The sequence below is a fragment of the Neofelis nebulosa genome, chromosome 2 (assembly GCF_028018385.1).
Source record: "Neofelis nebulosa isolate mNeoNeb1 chromosome 2, mNeoNeb1.pri, whole genome shotgun sequence".
In the NCBI taxonomy this organism is placed as follows: domain Eukaryota; kingdom Metazoa; phylum Chordata; class Mammalia; order Carnivora; family Felidae; genus Neofelis; species Neofelis nebulosa.
The window spans coordinates 7,028,226-7,044,050 of NC_080783.1; the positions used below are offsets into that span (position 1 = coordinate 7,028,226).

The window sequence follows — 15,825 nt, forward strand, 5'->3', positions numbered from 1 at the left end:
ACACACACACACACACACACACACAATCTCTCACTCTGTCCTCCAAATTTCTACCAAGCTCTTTCTGAACTGCACCTCTGAGTCTGCGTCTCCTCCAGATCAGATCTCCTGATGCCTTTCTGTTATCACAGGATGAAAGGCAAGCTCCCTGGCAGGTTGTACCAAGCCATTCAAGACCCATCATGGAATTGCCTGATCGTCTCATCCCCTATACTCACTCTGGGCTCCAGCATGACCACATTGGTACCTTGATGTGTTCGTTCGTTCATTCATTCATTCACTCATTCAACACATAATGACTGAGAGCTCCCATACACCCAGACACTGTCTTAGACCCCACGATGTAGCAGGGAACACAGGCCCTGTCCTCCTGGACTTGCATTCTGCATTGGGATCTCTCGCTCTGTGCTATGACACTTGTTCATGGTTGAACTCCTTCCCAGCTGTCATTCCCCTTCGGCCACGCAGGACAAGGGCAGACTCGGGAACCTGACCACCTGGCTTGGCCACTTACCGGCTTGTACGATCCCGGTCAAGGGGCTTCATCTTTCTCTGCCTCAGCTTCTTCCTCTGTAAAACGGGGACAATAATAGTAACCTGCCTTATAGTATCGGGATGAGGAATAAATGAGTGGACACCTGCAAAGGGCTTGGAATAATGCCTGGTGCACAGTCAGGCCTCAAGGGACATTCACTGTTGTTTTCTACCATCAGCTCAGTGCCTGAGTAATGCACGTCCTTGGGCAGAAAGGAGGGCCTGCATGCTCAACCAGTGACCCATTGGGCCCGAAGAAAAGTAAAGGAACTGACAGTCATTAGGATTCCACCTGCTTTTGCTGGGACCCTGGAACTTCTGGTCCAGAGCAGGAGGGAGGTGGGGGGATACACAGGGGCCTCTGAGCAAGTCATGCCCCCTTCCCAGGACTTTTTCCTTCATCAGATGAACACATTTAGACCAGAGAATATTCGGGGAAGGGCTTTCTTACCTCTGTGATTCTAGAATTTTCTGTATGTGTGTCTACCACTGGTCTTTAAGCCAGATCATAAACCATGTAGGGAGAGAGTAGGAACCATGACTTATGAATTAAGGAACAAATACGTGACTTAATTCAATTTTTTTTTTTTAATTTTTTTTTTCAACGTTTTTAATTTATTTTTTTTGGGACAGAGAGAGACAGAGCATGAACGGGGGAGGGACAGAGAGAGAGGGAGACACAGAATCGGAAACAGGCTCCAGGCTCCGAGCCATCAGCCCAGAGCCTGACGCGGGGCTCAAACTCACGGACCGCGAGATCGTGACCTGGCTGAAGTCGGACGCTTAACCGACTGCGCCACCCAGGCGCCCCTTAATTCAATTTTTCCAGGAGCTCAGAATACAAATATAAAAATATGAAAAATATAAAAGAAAAAAGCCATTTCAAGACATTTTAATTCATAATGAAGAGTTGCACTTTACATTTGCAAACAACACATCTCAAGAGATTTCACACGTTCATCTTCGACTCAGTAATTCCTTTTAGAGGATTCAGTTTACAGAATGATCACAGATAAAGACGGAGGTTTACTCACAAAGATGTTCATCTCAGTGTTTTTATAACAGAAAAGAAGTAAAAGTACCTTCAATTTCTAATACCCAAGAATGACTGCATAGTTCACTGTATGTTTCTTCGACATATTGTCTTTTGCAAGAATATAACATGGGGGAAATGCTTCGGGTATAATGTCAAGTGGGGAGGAAAGGCACCATCCCACGTTGATTCTGCAGCACGATCTCAGCAAATCTCACAGATAGAAGACCAGAAGAAAATGTGCCTCTGCCTAGTGGGATTACGGGTGGTTTTATCCTGCCTCTTTGTACTTCCAAATGGTTGGCATCTATTCCCTTGAAATCCTCCCCTAAAAACAGTACAAAAATGGAATTTGAAAAAGAAACACCTTGCCAAAAGTACAGTCAGCTTTCTCACCTTGTGAGCAGTGTGATTAAAGTATCACATTTAAATACTGGATTTCTTCCTTTCTTCTTCACGGGATGGGGATTTGTGTGGGCGGTGGTGTGGTGCTGGCTCTAAAATCTCACAGCGCAGAGCAGGGACTTGGAGCACCAAGCTCTCCGACGCCTCTCGGCTCTGCAGGAGGTGCTGCCTTCCCAGACGCCCGGGCTGGCATCTCTCCGCCCTCTCTGGTGAGGCCACGAGGGAATGCCAGCGAGGGAGGCGTTGCACCCGGGGCTAACCAAGGGCACAGGCTCCAGAGACAGGCTGAGCAGAGCTCCACGTCCCAGAATCTGGACACACAGACCCCTTTGTACTCCTTGCATGGTCAGACAGGGACAATGGAGACAACTCAGCACGGAGGTGGGGACACTGGTCAAGGGTCAGAAACCCACTTGCTTTCCCGGCCCTGCCACGGGCTGTGTGGTCTTGAGGAAGTCATCGGACCTCACAGAACCTGCTGTCACCTCCTCCCGTCCCTCAGTGAGGAGGCTGGACTTAAAAGACTTCAAGTTCACTTCCGTCTCTACAGGCTAACATGCTGTGTCTCACCACATGTGGCCTTACCTCTAAGAATGGACAAGTTCCAGTAATTCTCTGTGGCTATCGTGTTGCCCCCAGCTCATCGCGCTGTGCAGAGACAGAGTCTCTCCTGAGAGGGGCAGATCTTCTCTACGGGCACCAATGGGTCGAGCAGACCACCCTGCCTGCCCTCTCTGCGGGGCCAGGCTCTGGGCCTTCCGAGGCGACCGCCCTGGACGTGCCCCAAGCCCTCTCGTCTCCTCGGCCTCACACGGCAAGGGGAGGGGCCGTGTATCGGTCTGTGGATACGTGTATGTCTCCATGGACACAAATTATAGTAAAAATTCAGTTTCACTAAATGTACTAAATGTATCCTGGATTGAATCCAAGAACAGAAAAAGGACATTAGTAGAAACACTGGTGAAACCCGAATGAAGTCTAGAGTTTAGTAATAGTGCATCAACGTTAATCTCTTAGTTTTGATACATGTACCACAGTTACATAAGATGTTAACACTAGGAGAAACTGAGTGTGGGATATATGGGAACACTCCATACTATCTTCGCAAATTTTCCGTAAGTCTAAAATGGTTCCCCCTAAAAAAGTTTATCACAAAAATTCATTTCTGGGGCGCCTGGGTGGCTCAGTTGGTTGGGTGTCCGACTTCGGCTCAGGTCATGATCTCATGGCTCGTGAGTTCGATCCCTGCATCGGGCTCTGTGCTGACAGCTCAGAGCCCGGAGCCTGCTTCGGATTCTGTGTCTCCCTCTCTCTCTGCCCCTCCGGCGCTCATGCTCTGTCTCTCTCTCTCTCTAAAAAATAGGCATTAAAAAAATTTTTTTTAATTAAAAAAATTCATTTCCAAAGTTTTATTACAACCCAATATAATATACTGATTTGGAGGTTTAACTAGCAAATCCACTATTCAGTTGAACTTTTAAGGTACACAAATCTTGTGTGTACAGCTCATCGAATTCTCTCATGAGAATTAGCCCTCCTCCGCTGCACCAGATCAAATAGTAGAATGTTTCCAGCACCCAGAAGACTCCTCCTAGCTCCCCATGAACAGCTATCCTCCTCCAGAAATAGCTACCTTCCTGACTTATACACCACGGATTTGTTTTGCGTGTTCCTGAACTTCATATAAATAGAGTCATCAAGTATGTAGTCTTTTGAATCTGGCTTCATTCGCACAAATATATAATGTCTGGAAAACCACCTACACTCTCGTGTGTAGCAGTACTTCATTCTTCTATTGTCGTGAAATATTCCTTTGCGCGAATATTGCCCAGTTCGGTTATCCATTCTGATATCGACGGACATTTGGATTGTTTCCCCTTTGGGACTCTTACGAACAAAGCTGCCAGAAACATTCTTAATACGTGTCCTTGGCAGCTATATGCATTCGTGTCTTTTAGAGACGTACTGCAGAGAGGAAGTGCTGGGTCATAGAGTATTTGCATGTTCAGTTTTAGTAGATACTACTGAACAGCTTTCCAAAGTGGTCACACCAGGTACGCTTCCTCCAGAAATGCATGAGAATTCCGGTCGCTTCATGTCCTTGCCAATACCTGCTGTTGTCGATCTTTTTCACTGTAGTCATTCTGGTGGGTATCTCATAGTTTTAATTTGCATTTCTCTGACAAACGTGTTTAGCAGCCTTTGTGATATCCTCTTTTGTGAAGTGCCTGTTCAAGTCCTTTGCCCATTTTCGTTGGATTGTCTTTTTCTTATTGGTTTGTAGGGACTCTTTATAGATTCTGGATACAAGTGCTTTGCCAGACATGTGTGTTATAAATATCTTCTCCCCATCTATGGCTTTTCTTTTCACTCTCTTAGTGGTGTTTTTCAATGAGTGGATAAGTCCGACTTTAACCAAATCAACTTTTGCTTTTTTTCACTCAAATCAGAAGACTTTGATATTTGCATACATTAAGAAGTAGAAGGAAATTTAGAGATCTGTGCTAGCAGTTCTTGATCCTTATGTTCACTAGGATAACTTGAGGAGCTTTTGAAAAAAATACTCATCCCTGGACGCCACCACCAGAGATTCTGTATCAGTTGGTCGGGGCTGGAGCCCAGGCATCACCACAGTTTATAAGCTTTCCAGGGAATTCTAAAAAGCAGTTGTAATGGAGACCCACTGACTTCTGTGAATGGAGAGAGTCTAAGGGAGTAATTTTCTGAGCTTGGCAGTGTCCGGATGTCTTATCGTATTCCCGACTCATCTCCAGACCATTAGCAGATGATTGACTTTTCCAGAGGGGTTAGCAGAGGCCAGCTCCCGACACAATCCTCGGTGGGTCTTTCTCTAATAAAGCTCTCAGTTTATCTGGGACGGTCCTGGCTGATGCCCACTGTCTTGGTGTAATTATTAATAACATTCTCCTTTCACTCTCAAAAGTGTCCTGATTTGAATAACACACTGTGGCACCACCCTACCTCTTAACCTCTTAGTGCACTGCTCCTGGCCTGTGTGGCCCTGTCCTCGCTCTCCTGACCAGGCCTCTGGGCTCTGCACAGCTAACTTCGCAGGGTTTAGAAGACAGCAGGTGACATTCCCAACGCAGAGGAGCTCTACTTTCCACCCCAGCAACGAGCAGGCCCTAACTCCTTGTCCTTCCAGCTGGATTTCACAAAACCCCACACAGAGAAGTAGCACCCAGATAGGAGGCCAGGGCCAGGAAACACCCAGAACAAAAGCCACACCTCCAGCTCCCTACCCTGTGAAAATTCCATTTAACCACTGCCTGGCCACATGGAGACTCGGCTCCGTTGCAAGAATCCATGACTGTTGTCATCGATCCCTGCCATCAAACTATTAGACTGATCCAATCAGTAGGAGGGGCTCTGATGGGGGGAGGGGGCGAATGGACTTGGGACATATGACAAGAAGCATCAGCCCCCTCCACCCGGGGCGGGCCCCCTCTCAGGTTATCACCCTCATGACAACCAGAAGCGGCCTTCTCCCTGCTCTTTCTACACAGCAAGATCTACACAAGCACACCCCTGACCCTCTCTCTTTCCACATGGTGGCATACCTGTCATGGCAAAGGCTGAACGCCCCGGAGCAGCTTTGTGCCACAGACGCACATCCGACAGCCCAGCCCCTCTTGCCCACTTCCCTCTTCTGAATTATCTGATTCGTCTGAATTTCATTCCTACCTTTAGCCGCATCACCCGTACAAAAATAACTTAGGATGGATGACTGTAGCAGGTTGAGTGGCGGCTCCAAAAGATAGATCCACGTCCTAACCCTCAGAACCGGAGAAAGTGGCATCCTTCGGGAAAGAGTCTATGCAAATATAATTGAGTGAAGGATCATCCTGGGTTACCCAGGTATGGAGAGAAAAACACAGGGGAAGGGGAGAAAGCCATTCAAAGACAGAGGCATTAAAGGGAGGTAGCCGTAAGCCGAGGGCTGCCTGGGGTCACCAGATGCCGGAAGGGGCAAGGAAGGGTTCTCCCCAGGTCCTGCTGACACCTTGATTTTGGACTTCCGGCCTCCAGAACGGTCAGAGAATGAATTTCTGTTATTTTAAGCCACCAAGTTTGTACTGATTTGCTACGGCAGCTTGAGGAGTTACCTTAATTTTCCTAGCCCCCCCTTACCTCCCTGCAAAGCTGTCTCCCATGCTGTCTGCTCTAAAGCATCATCAAACACACAAACACACACACACACACACACGCACACGCACATGCACACTCACATGCACACACACCCCTCTGCTAATTTGCATCTTTGTCTCCGTCTCCTCCCAGGAACATGATGAGCGTTTACCAAGAAGAAATGGGCTGGACTCGACCATTTATCAGGATCCGCACGGAAGCCGGGGCTGGGGGGGCAACAGGCAGGCTGAGCCATGCAGAGCGACGTCTCCCCATCTTCCCTGTCGAGGGGCTGTGGGAAGCCAGGTTCCTTCGACTTCTGATTGAAAACCGAATCCCTCGGAAGGACAGAAACATCCAAGCAGGAAGAGAGCCAAGAGGCAGACGTCTGCACACGGTTTCAGTGAGGGGAGCCGAGAGCTGGCCCCCAGAGCCCAGAGGGAAACCCACGGGCCTCTCACTCGGGGTGTTCAGGAGGAAAGGGGGCCCCAGGCCGGCGGGAGTCCTTCCTGGATGGCACACAGCTGGCTCACGAAGACAAAAACTCAGCTGGGAAGGCTTGTTTCAGGGTGAACGCGAGGAACATGACCGCCTCGTAATCGTCCGATTCGTACAGACACCCGAACTGCGGTGACCCGTCAGGGCCGGTGCCCATGCTCTGGAGGTCTGAGTAAGCGCAGCTGCCCGTGGCCAGCAGGGCGGGCTCCGACCAGGCCGCGGGGCCCGGGCGCGGCTTGCCGAGGTACGCGCCCAGGTGGGCTCTCTGCCGTGGGTCGGTGGGGTGAGTGTACAGCAGCCATCTGTCCGAGGCGTCCGTCCCCGCCCCGGGGCCGGGAAAGCTGACGATGCTCCCTTGGCAGCCGTGCGGAGGCTCCACGAGCTTCTCCACTAGCTGGGCCTCCTCGAAGTCGAGGCCCTCGTTGGTGCTCTCGGCCTGGACCCTGGCTCTGAGGGGGCTCCTCGCGTTCAGATACACGACCCTCTGCTCTGCACCCCCAACTTCGGCCACCTGACACTCCACGGTGTCCTGGGCCACGAAGTTCCCTCTCTGCCACGTGTGCCCATGGTCATGGCTGACGAAGCAGAAGGCAAACGGCGAAGGCCGCCGGTGGGGGTGAAGGTTCCGGTAAGCGTAGGCGGGCACCACCAGACTCCGCGTCCTGTTGCGCAGCTGCAGGCAGTGCCCCGGACCCACCGCAAAAGTGGCCCACTCCTTGTGGGCTGTGCCGATGGCGGAGTCAGTGAGGTCTCGGGCGGGGCTCCAGGACCTCCCGTGGTCGGGGCTGGTGACCTGGCACAGCCGTGTCACGTTGACCCTGGTGTGGAGCTGGTGGTGCTCGGACACCTGCCCCGGGATGGCGATGAAGAAGAGGAAGAGGGTTCCTGTCTTCTCGTCGTACAAGGGGCTTGGGTTCATGGACCGGTGGCCCTCCAGCTGGGCCTGGGCCACCACCTCCTGAGCGTGCCACTGAATGTGAGGAGACAGGAAGGAGGAGAAAAACGACTTTGAAATGGCCGGGGACAGCGGCAGTGACAGGAACTGCAATGCGGGGAGACCGGCAGGTGGCGCATCCCACGGGAGAAACGTCAAAGGTCACGCAGCACGCATCCACCCGCGCAACGTCTCCCCGGAGCGCTGAGAGCCCGGCCCCTCCGTACTCCCTCCGCGGCAGCACACTGTTCACTCGAGGGGCTACCGCTGCCGTTTCCAGCAACAGATGTTGCAGAGCCCCCGCAGAGTGCCAGACCGCAGCATACGAAGAGGATCGGGGCACAGCCGTTCCCAGGTTCATCCCGGTCCCTTCCACTCACCAGCCCGGTCCAGTTTCCCATTCTTGAAAAATAAAGCCTTAGAGTAACTCCAGTAGTCTGGCCATGACGGGGCAGAATGTGACAATCACCTCCCATTTGCTACACATCACAGTCTATTAATGCAGCCTAGGAGGGATAGCACCACAACACCGAGGACTCACAAGGAGTTTCCACGGTTCCTGAGTCTGTGGCCTACACGCAGCAGCTCTGCTCTCTATCTCCGTCCATTAATAGCCCTCCACCAGTGAACGGTTCGAGGGGTAGACACCGTGCCCAGAGCACGGTGTCTGTTATGTCGTCTAACACTAATCCCTGACTCCTGGGGGACAGGTGTTACCAGCTCCGTCTCCCGTCTGGGGAATGAGAGGCTTAGACAGCATGGATGAGTTGCCCAAGCCCATGCCTCTGATCGGTGGTAGAACCAGGACTTGAACCCAAGTCCATCTGCTTCAGACCCCACGCTCTGGCTGGGTACTGTGTCATAAAGACCATGGAATAATGATAATAGTATATTAACCCCTTCAAATGTGATAAGCCAGCCTTGGGTGTCTTCATCAAAATTAAATACTTGGTCTACGTGCTGCAATCTCAAGACACAAGTTCCAACCTTTACCTTGCTCCCCAGGTTAATTTTACTAAAAGGATACACTCCCTCCCCCCCGCCCCCCATGTTATGTGATACTAAACTACCCCTCCCTCAGGTTTTCAGGGATGCGGGGAGCTGTCCGAACATCCGTTTCCCTGTCCGACTTGTCCTGTTATGCAAGAAAGCAGAAGCAGCCAGGCCAGCTGAACTTGCTCACGGTGACCCCATGTGGGTCACCCTCACTGGGGACACCTTCTCCGCCCCATCTCTGATGGGTCTCTGGGCCCCTCTTGGGATTCAGCGTGTCTGGTCCCTCTGTTCCCCAGACGCCGGCCATCTAAGGATGTCATGGCCCCTGGATTCCCAGCACGTGTAGCCTCGCCCTGCCTTACCTGGACCTGATGGGTGGATGCGTCATAGCTTCCTCTGCGCAGGACGATCAGCTCCGTGTGCTCATCCTTCTTGCTTATCCGCTGTTCTGCGAAGGCCAACACTGTCTTCTGCTCAGGCAGATACAGCAGAGCGGGGATCCTGTAGGCATGGGCTCCTGACTGGAACACTCTCTCCTTCTGCAGGATGGGGCACGACTCCATGGGGCTTGGGGGAGGGCACAGGACAGGCAGGTGAATCTCTTGCATTCACATCCTGAGACGGGGCCACGGCCACCCTCCCAGGCAGGGGCTGCTCACCCCGCGGGCAAGCCACCCGACGTTGGGGTGACCTGTCCTTCTTCCCAGTGGGGGCTCATCCCCCTTTATGACATTCCAAGACCCTTTCTGCCAACTGTGCACATGCCCCTCGTAGGGCCTGGCAGCCGTGTATGCGTGAGACATGGGAGACGAGGTCTTCGGAAAAGAGTATTCTGTGCCGTATTTTTATTATAAGTTAACAAACCTCCTTACAACAGATTCGTGATAACCTTCAACTGCTTTTCCCAAACCCAACTCATCAATCAAATGCTAAACCTTGAGTGGGAAAGGAGTGCTTGCCGAGGGGCGCTCCGCAGCTGTCCGGCTGCCAGAAAATGACACATGGGAGTTTTTTTTATAACTGCAGAGCCCTAGAAAGTTGCCTTAGCAAAAAGAAAAAAAAAATGTGGGAAAAAAACAGGCTCCATTCTCAAGGCTCTCATCCCCAGGCTGCCTGAGGGGAGGCCCAGTTGCACCCACCATGGGGGCTCCTCGCCCCCCCCCCCCCGGGACAGGGAGGGGGTGCAGGCAATGGAAGACAGAGGCTCCTGACACCCCACCCAGGCTGGAAGGGTCTTTCGGACATATAAGAAAATAAAAGAAAAAAAAAAAATAAGTATTTGGCCAGAAAGGGTAGGGAGAGCTGGAGGTAACTTGGTGATGGTGGGTGACAGTGGTCCCTGTGCCGGGCCACCTGGTTCCCCCTTCAGGGTGACTTCACCCCAGCTTCAGGGAGTGCTGGCTGCAGAACAGATGGGCCTCAGCTGTCAGCCCAGGGGAGGGACAGGACTGCCAGCAGCTGAAAAGAACCGAGATCATACCCCAGGAAGGGCTCCACCTGCCAGCCAGCCTGCCCAGAACGTAAAGACTTGGCTCCCTCGTCCTACCTGAGATGCTCTCAAGGACCAGCCCAGCTCCAGGGCTCCCGTGGGCTCCACTGAGGCTTCCCAGACACTGCATCACAGCCCCCCTTCTCTTGCCTGCTCCTACTGCCCTCCCCTCCCTTCCACCAAGCTGACCCCAGGAGGCGCCCCCACAAACCTCCTGTCCATTTCGGAGCCTGCTTCCTGGGGAGCCCTGCCTGGAAAGTGGGGTGAGCAGTAAGCAGCACACAGCCTCTCCTCTGCACCCTTTCCTACCACGTCCGGGGATTCTCTAAAAGTTAATTCAACGTTTCTGAGAAACGAGTGCAATCTACCGGTATTCTATTCAATCCACAATGAATATTATTGCTAGGCCAAAATAACAAAATAAAACTAATGAGGGCAAACACTGCACAAGGTAAAAATGTGTGATTGCCTAAACGTGAGCGGAAGAGGTAAGTCTTCATGGTAAAATCTGGACCTGGAAACTGTCATCCAGGAACATGGAGTTTAGTAGACAGAAGGGTGGCTACGCTGAAACTTTGTTATGAAATGTAGGTGGGAGGGGCGCCCGGGGGGCTCAGTGGGTTAAGCCTCTGACGTCCCACTTCGGCTCAGGTCCTGATCTCGCGGCTTGTAGGTTTGAGCGTCTGGGCTCTGTGCTGAACAGCTCAGAGCCTGGAGCCCGCTTCAGATTCTGTGTCTCCCTCTCTCTCTCTGCCCTTCCCCTGCTCACGCGCTGTCTCTATCTCTCAAAAATAAATGTTAAAAAAAAAAAATTAAAAAAAAAAAGAAATGTAGATGGGGAAGAATCAAATATGATTAAAAATAAAAATGAAATGGGGGAGAAAGAGGCAGGGTAAACAGCGTTCTCCAGAAAACCGATCAACAGTTTATTGGGCGTGTATCTTGGGTAATGTACCTAGGAGTGGAATTGCTGGGTCATATGGTAACACTAACTGCCTGACTGTTTCCACATCAGCCGCAACATTTTACATTCCCACCAGCCAGGTCAAGATTCCAATCTCTCAATGCAACATTGGTTATTGTGTCTTTTTGATAACAGCCATCCTACGGGGGTTAAGTAGCATCACACTGTGGTTTTGATTTGCATTTCCGGGATGACTAATGAGGTTGAGCTGGTGCTCACTGACCATCAGAGTTGGATTTTAGCCTGGAGGCAATGGGAAGATTTCGGATTTGTTTAGGCAAGGCAGTGATCTAACCCGATTTATTTTTTAGGAAGTCCCTCTTTTGGCCCCAGGGAACTGTTGCTGAGGGTGCGGGGGGAGGGAAGGGGGGTGCGGGGGGGGGGGTTGCAGAAGATGAATTTGTTACAAGCTTCCAGGTTTGCACTGTTTTCCAGACACCTTCCTTAGAGTCTGCTCTCCTTTAGGGTGGGGACAAATTTTTCCATTCAAATAGTAAATATTTATTGTGTTTCTACCTTGGGCCCTGCATTGTTCTAGAAACTTGTGAATACGCTTTGTGAATAAAAACAAATAAATAAATAAATCCGTGGACTGATGGAGTTTGTGTTCTAGTGAGGATGCGAAGGGTTTAACTTTATTGTCAAATACCAATAGTGCTCGCTAGGACCAGGACCTGTCTGAGCACTCGACAGGGATGGCCGTACCTGACCTCACAAATGCCCCCACCAATGCCTTGCCCTCTGAAAACCTGTGAGGCTGAAAGCCACGCCCCTGTGGGAAAAGAGCCTGGCATGGAGGGGGAGGCTGTGGACATGTGTTAACCCTGTCCCCTAGGGGCTGCTAGGCTAAGTCTTTGCCCCATGTGTATCCTGAGCCAAAGCAGACACAGGAGGGCAGGTGCGGAGGAAAAAGAGAATCTGGAGGGCTCGTCTCATTTTCGGCAACTCAGCACCCGCCCGAACTGGCACACCCACCGACAATACCGATCCAAAAATGTCTTCATAATCATCATAACCAACACCTACACGGCCTTTACGAAGGGCCGGCACTCTTTTAAGTGCTCTGCTATATTTTAAAAAGTTTTTTTGTAAATTGTATTTATAAACTGTATTTTATTTTTTTAAGTTTATTTATTTATTTAAAGAGAGAGAGCTCACGCGCACACGCACGCGGGTGGGGGCCAAGGGGTAGCGGCAGAGAGAGGGAGAGAGAGAATCGGTGCAGAGCCCTGCATGGGGCTCGATCCCAAGAACCGTGGGATCATGACCTGAACCGAGACCAAGAGTTGGACACTCAAGCGTCTGAGCCACCCAGGCACCCCTATAAATTTTAGTATTTACAATACAATTTATAAATATTCACTTATATAATACCCGTGACACACTTATGAAATCGCCACTTTTTTTATCCCATTGTACAGATGAGGAAACTGAGCTCACTAACACTTAAGTGCCAGAGGTGGGACTAAAGACACTTCTAACTCCCCGCAGTACTGACTCTGGGAGGGGTTCTGGAAAATGCCATCTTCCGGCACCTTGTGACATTTCTGGTGCTTTATAGCACCTCGTGTTGGTAGCTGGCCCATCTGGACCCAGCTCTGGCTCCCATATCATGGCAGCAGCTTGAGAGCAACATAGAGAGAAGAGAACTGAATTAGGAGTAAAAAAATCAGATTCTAGTCCTAGGTCCCCTCCCTCCTTGTGTATCTTTGGGCAAGAACCTACCTCCCTGGGTTCCATCTCCCCACTTGACAAGAAGGGAGCTATAGGAGGTGACCATGCAGGCTCCTCCATCTCCAGCGGGGGCTGACTCCTGGGGGGAGGGGAGGGGAGGGGGCCTCAGCATAACCCAGCCTCAGATGCCACCATCCAGGCAGTCAGCGAAGTGACAATGTCAGGCTGAGCCATGAGAAACCACCACACCGTAGGTCAAAAATGGTTGAATTGCAGTGATTTCAGATGGTCCCACAAAGGAACCAGCGGCTGACATGGCTTGTGGTCTTGTGGGGCCCAGGCCCAGAGCAAAGCATCTTACATAAGGAAGCTCACTTCTCCCCACCCAACCCGAGAGGCTGGCTTTAGTGCTGCCATCTAGGATGTAGGGAAACTGAGAAGTGGAGTCAGGGGGGCAGGAGGTGACCTGGAGTGGGTGGCCCCCCAGGTACGAGCCTGGAGCTGCCAGATTCTAGAGCCCACACCCCTAACCACTGGGCTCTGCTGTCATGGGACCCATAGCTGAGACTCAGATCGAAAAGGCTTTCCTAGAAAACGCAAGCAGTCCGGCCTGCCTTCTCTCTCTTGTTGAGAGGACAGCCTTATGGGTGCCTTTCACATCCAGAGGCCTCCATGTGCCCACTTCAGGAAGATACCTTGGCAGCTTAGATTTGCACTGAGCACCCTCTAGGTGCCAGGAAACAGATCAACAGATAAGTGCTGGTCCCTGCCCTCCAGGAACCTCTAGTAATAAGAGAGAACCAATAATTTTGGGAACAAGACAAGAGGCACTCTCTGCAGCTTTTCCCAGGGGAATAGCCCTTGTTCTTGGGGGTTAGATTTGGGGGCAATGTTTGCCTGTTGGCTACCATGTTGAAATACCAGCTCTCCAAAGAGCAGGAAGCTGCCCGCGTCTGGATTGCCCATAGCACCAGCAAGGCAAGCATGTGGGGACCACAACACTGAAGTTCCAGCAGCTTCTTTTCCCAAGAAAACTCTGTTTCCAATGGGTTCAACAACTCAGCCTGGGCCCAGTGCATTGCTGGGATTCCTACCCCGGGCTGAGAAGAGCTTTCTTGATTCCCATGACAGTATAGGACCACTGAGCTGCCTTCTCGAAGTCCAGACCAGCTATATAACTTGGGGGCAGAATGAGAAGTTTTCCTGAGCTGACCAACTAGAGCCTTCTCCACATCTTTCCCCATCCGGCAGGTACTCTGGGCTCCCCAAGAACAGAGTGGGTGCCAAGACAGGGGGTTGAGGGTGATGAGCTGTCCTGCTCTTTAGAACTGCCATGGTCTAAGACATTCCCATATCGTTGTCACTTCATAATTACCTTGCACAGAAGAGCTCTTGCTTATGTTAACAAAGGAACAGGTAGGTCAGTTCCAAGAAAAGCTGTTGGTCAGCTTTTGGAGAGTGTTCCGAGTCAGATCCTGGCGCCTGGGTGGGAAGTCAGAGTATGTAGCAGAGGCAGTGGCAATCCAGCTTCTAGAAGAACAGTGGGGCTCCTGAGTTCCTCTGGGCTCATCTCGAGTCGCAGGGCCTCCTCTATTGTGCCAGTGCCTATATATATCTAAGGGAGGCCCTATTTCTGTCACCCACTCATCTGCCAATGTGCTCCAGGGCGATGCCAGTTTCCAGGCCCAGCCCTGGCCCAGTTAGGACGCTGGTACTCATTAACCAGGAGGAAGTCTGTCCAGGTCCCTGCACAGTCATAGTGAATCAGAATGAGCCATGGACAGCCTGAATCAAGCTTGCTTCTGAAATGGCTGCAACGAGCAAAATGTGTGCCCAGCAGGAACCAAGCTTCCCAAGGCCTGGGACACTTTGGAAGTACAGGGAGGGCAAGAGCAAAGGCTAGAGCCATGCCGGACTCGGCTCCTTTTCTGGCTCTGCCAGGGCCAGCTGGGTAAGGAAGGCAGCTTTCTTGACCTCTTGGACCCCAGTTTCCTCCTCTGAAAAATGGTAGAAAAAACATCACAGTAGATTCCAAGCTGCATGAGAGCAGAGACTATATGCCTCATCTGCTACTACAACCCAGTATTGAGAGAAGTTTCTGGTATATCATCGGTGCTCCATCAGTGCTCATCAACTGAGCAAACGGATGAGGCTACCTTTCCGGGCAGGGCCAATGCCGTGAAGATCATACAAGATAAACCCATTTAAATCTCTTAACCCAGCATCTGGCATGTGGCAAGGACTCACTAGGTGCTAGTACCTGGCAAAGAGCCCTTTTCTTCCACACCCACCATACCCAAGCCTAACTCATGGACCGTGAGTTCATTCCCAGAAGGATGAGTCATCCGCGTGTGCACAGCCAGAAAATACAGAGCTCCTTTAACTTATAATGGGGTTACATCCCAATAAACCCATCAGGAGTTGAAAACACCACACATTGAAAATGCATTTAATACACCTAACCTACTGAACATCCTCGCTTGGCCTAGCCCACCTTAAACGTGCTCAGAATGCTTCCAGTAGCCCGCAAGTTGGGCTAATCGTCTAATGCAAAATCGTCTAACACAAAGCCTATTTTGTAATGAACTGTCGCTTAACTCATGGAATGTATCGAATGTTGTGCTGAAAGTGACAGGACGGCTCTGTGGGCACAGAACAGCTGTCAGCGTGCCAGTCGTTGACCTTGGGGGTCGCTGGCTGGCTAGGAGCCCCCGCCGACCCGCCGTCACGAGAGAGGATTGGCTGCACATCACTAGCCCGGGAAAAGGGCCAAATTCCAAGTGCCATGTAGGGTTTTCGCTGAATGCATACTGCTTTCACACCATCTCGAAGCTGAAAAATCCTAAGTTGAACCGCTGTACATCGGGGACCACCTGCATAACCCACCTCGCCTCAGCTCACCACCAGACAGCGTGGCTGAGGCTGGAGGAGCTGGAAAAATCAGAAGGCAGTCCAGCTGGTTCAAGGTGCGCTTTCTGTTGTGGTCTAGGACGGGGGGCTGAGGGAGGTCTTCCTAATCCGTTCCCCTCCCGTCCACGGAACAAAGTCTTTTCACAGTACCATGAGCTCCAGACGGGTCCGGTAGCTCAGAGCCAGGTGCAGCCACTCCTTGGCACGTTCTCTCCCGGGGGTCAGCTCTCTCTGGCTGC

The 15,825-nt window shown here is 51.4% G+C and overlaps 1 protein-coding gene across 4 annotated transcripts in view; it reads right to left on the reverse strand.

Moving 5' to 3' along the window:
- Positions 1–1,410: 1,410 nt before the first annotated feature.
- The window catches only part of NEU2 (neuraminidase 2), a 28,169-nt gene continuing 13,754 nt past the window's right edge, over positions 1,411–15,825 (reverse strand). For 3 of the 4 annotated variants that reach the window (XM_058700965.1, XM_058700974.1, XM_058700982.1), the window contains 2 exons: positions 8,912–9,116; positions 1,411–7,589 (listed from right to left, as the gene is read on the reverse strand). In XM_058700965.1, coding sequence (XP_058556948.1) covers positions 6,651–7,589; positions 8,912–9,112 — 1,140 coding nt within the window. In that variant the 5' untranslated portion in view covers positions 9,113–9,116 and the 3' untranslated portion in view covers positions 1,411–6,650. Of the gene's footprint in view, positions 7,590–8,911; positions 9,117–14,051; positions 14,360–15,825 lie in introns of those variants that run through there. The other variant, XM_058700960.1, reaches the window with a different exon arrangement.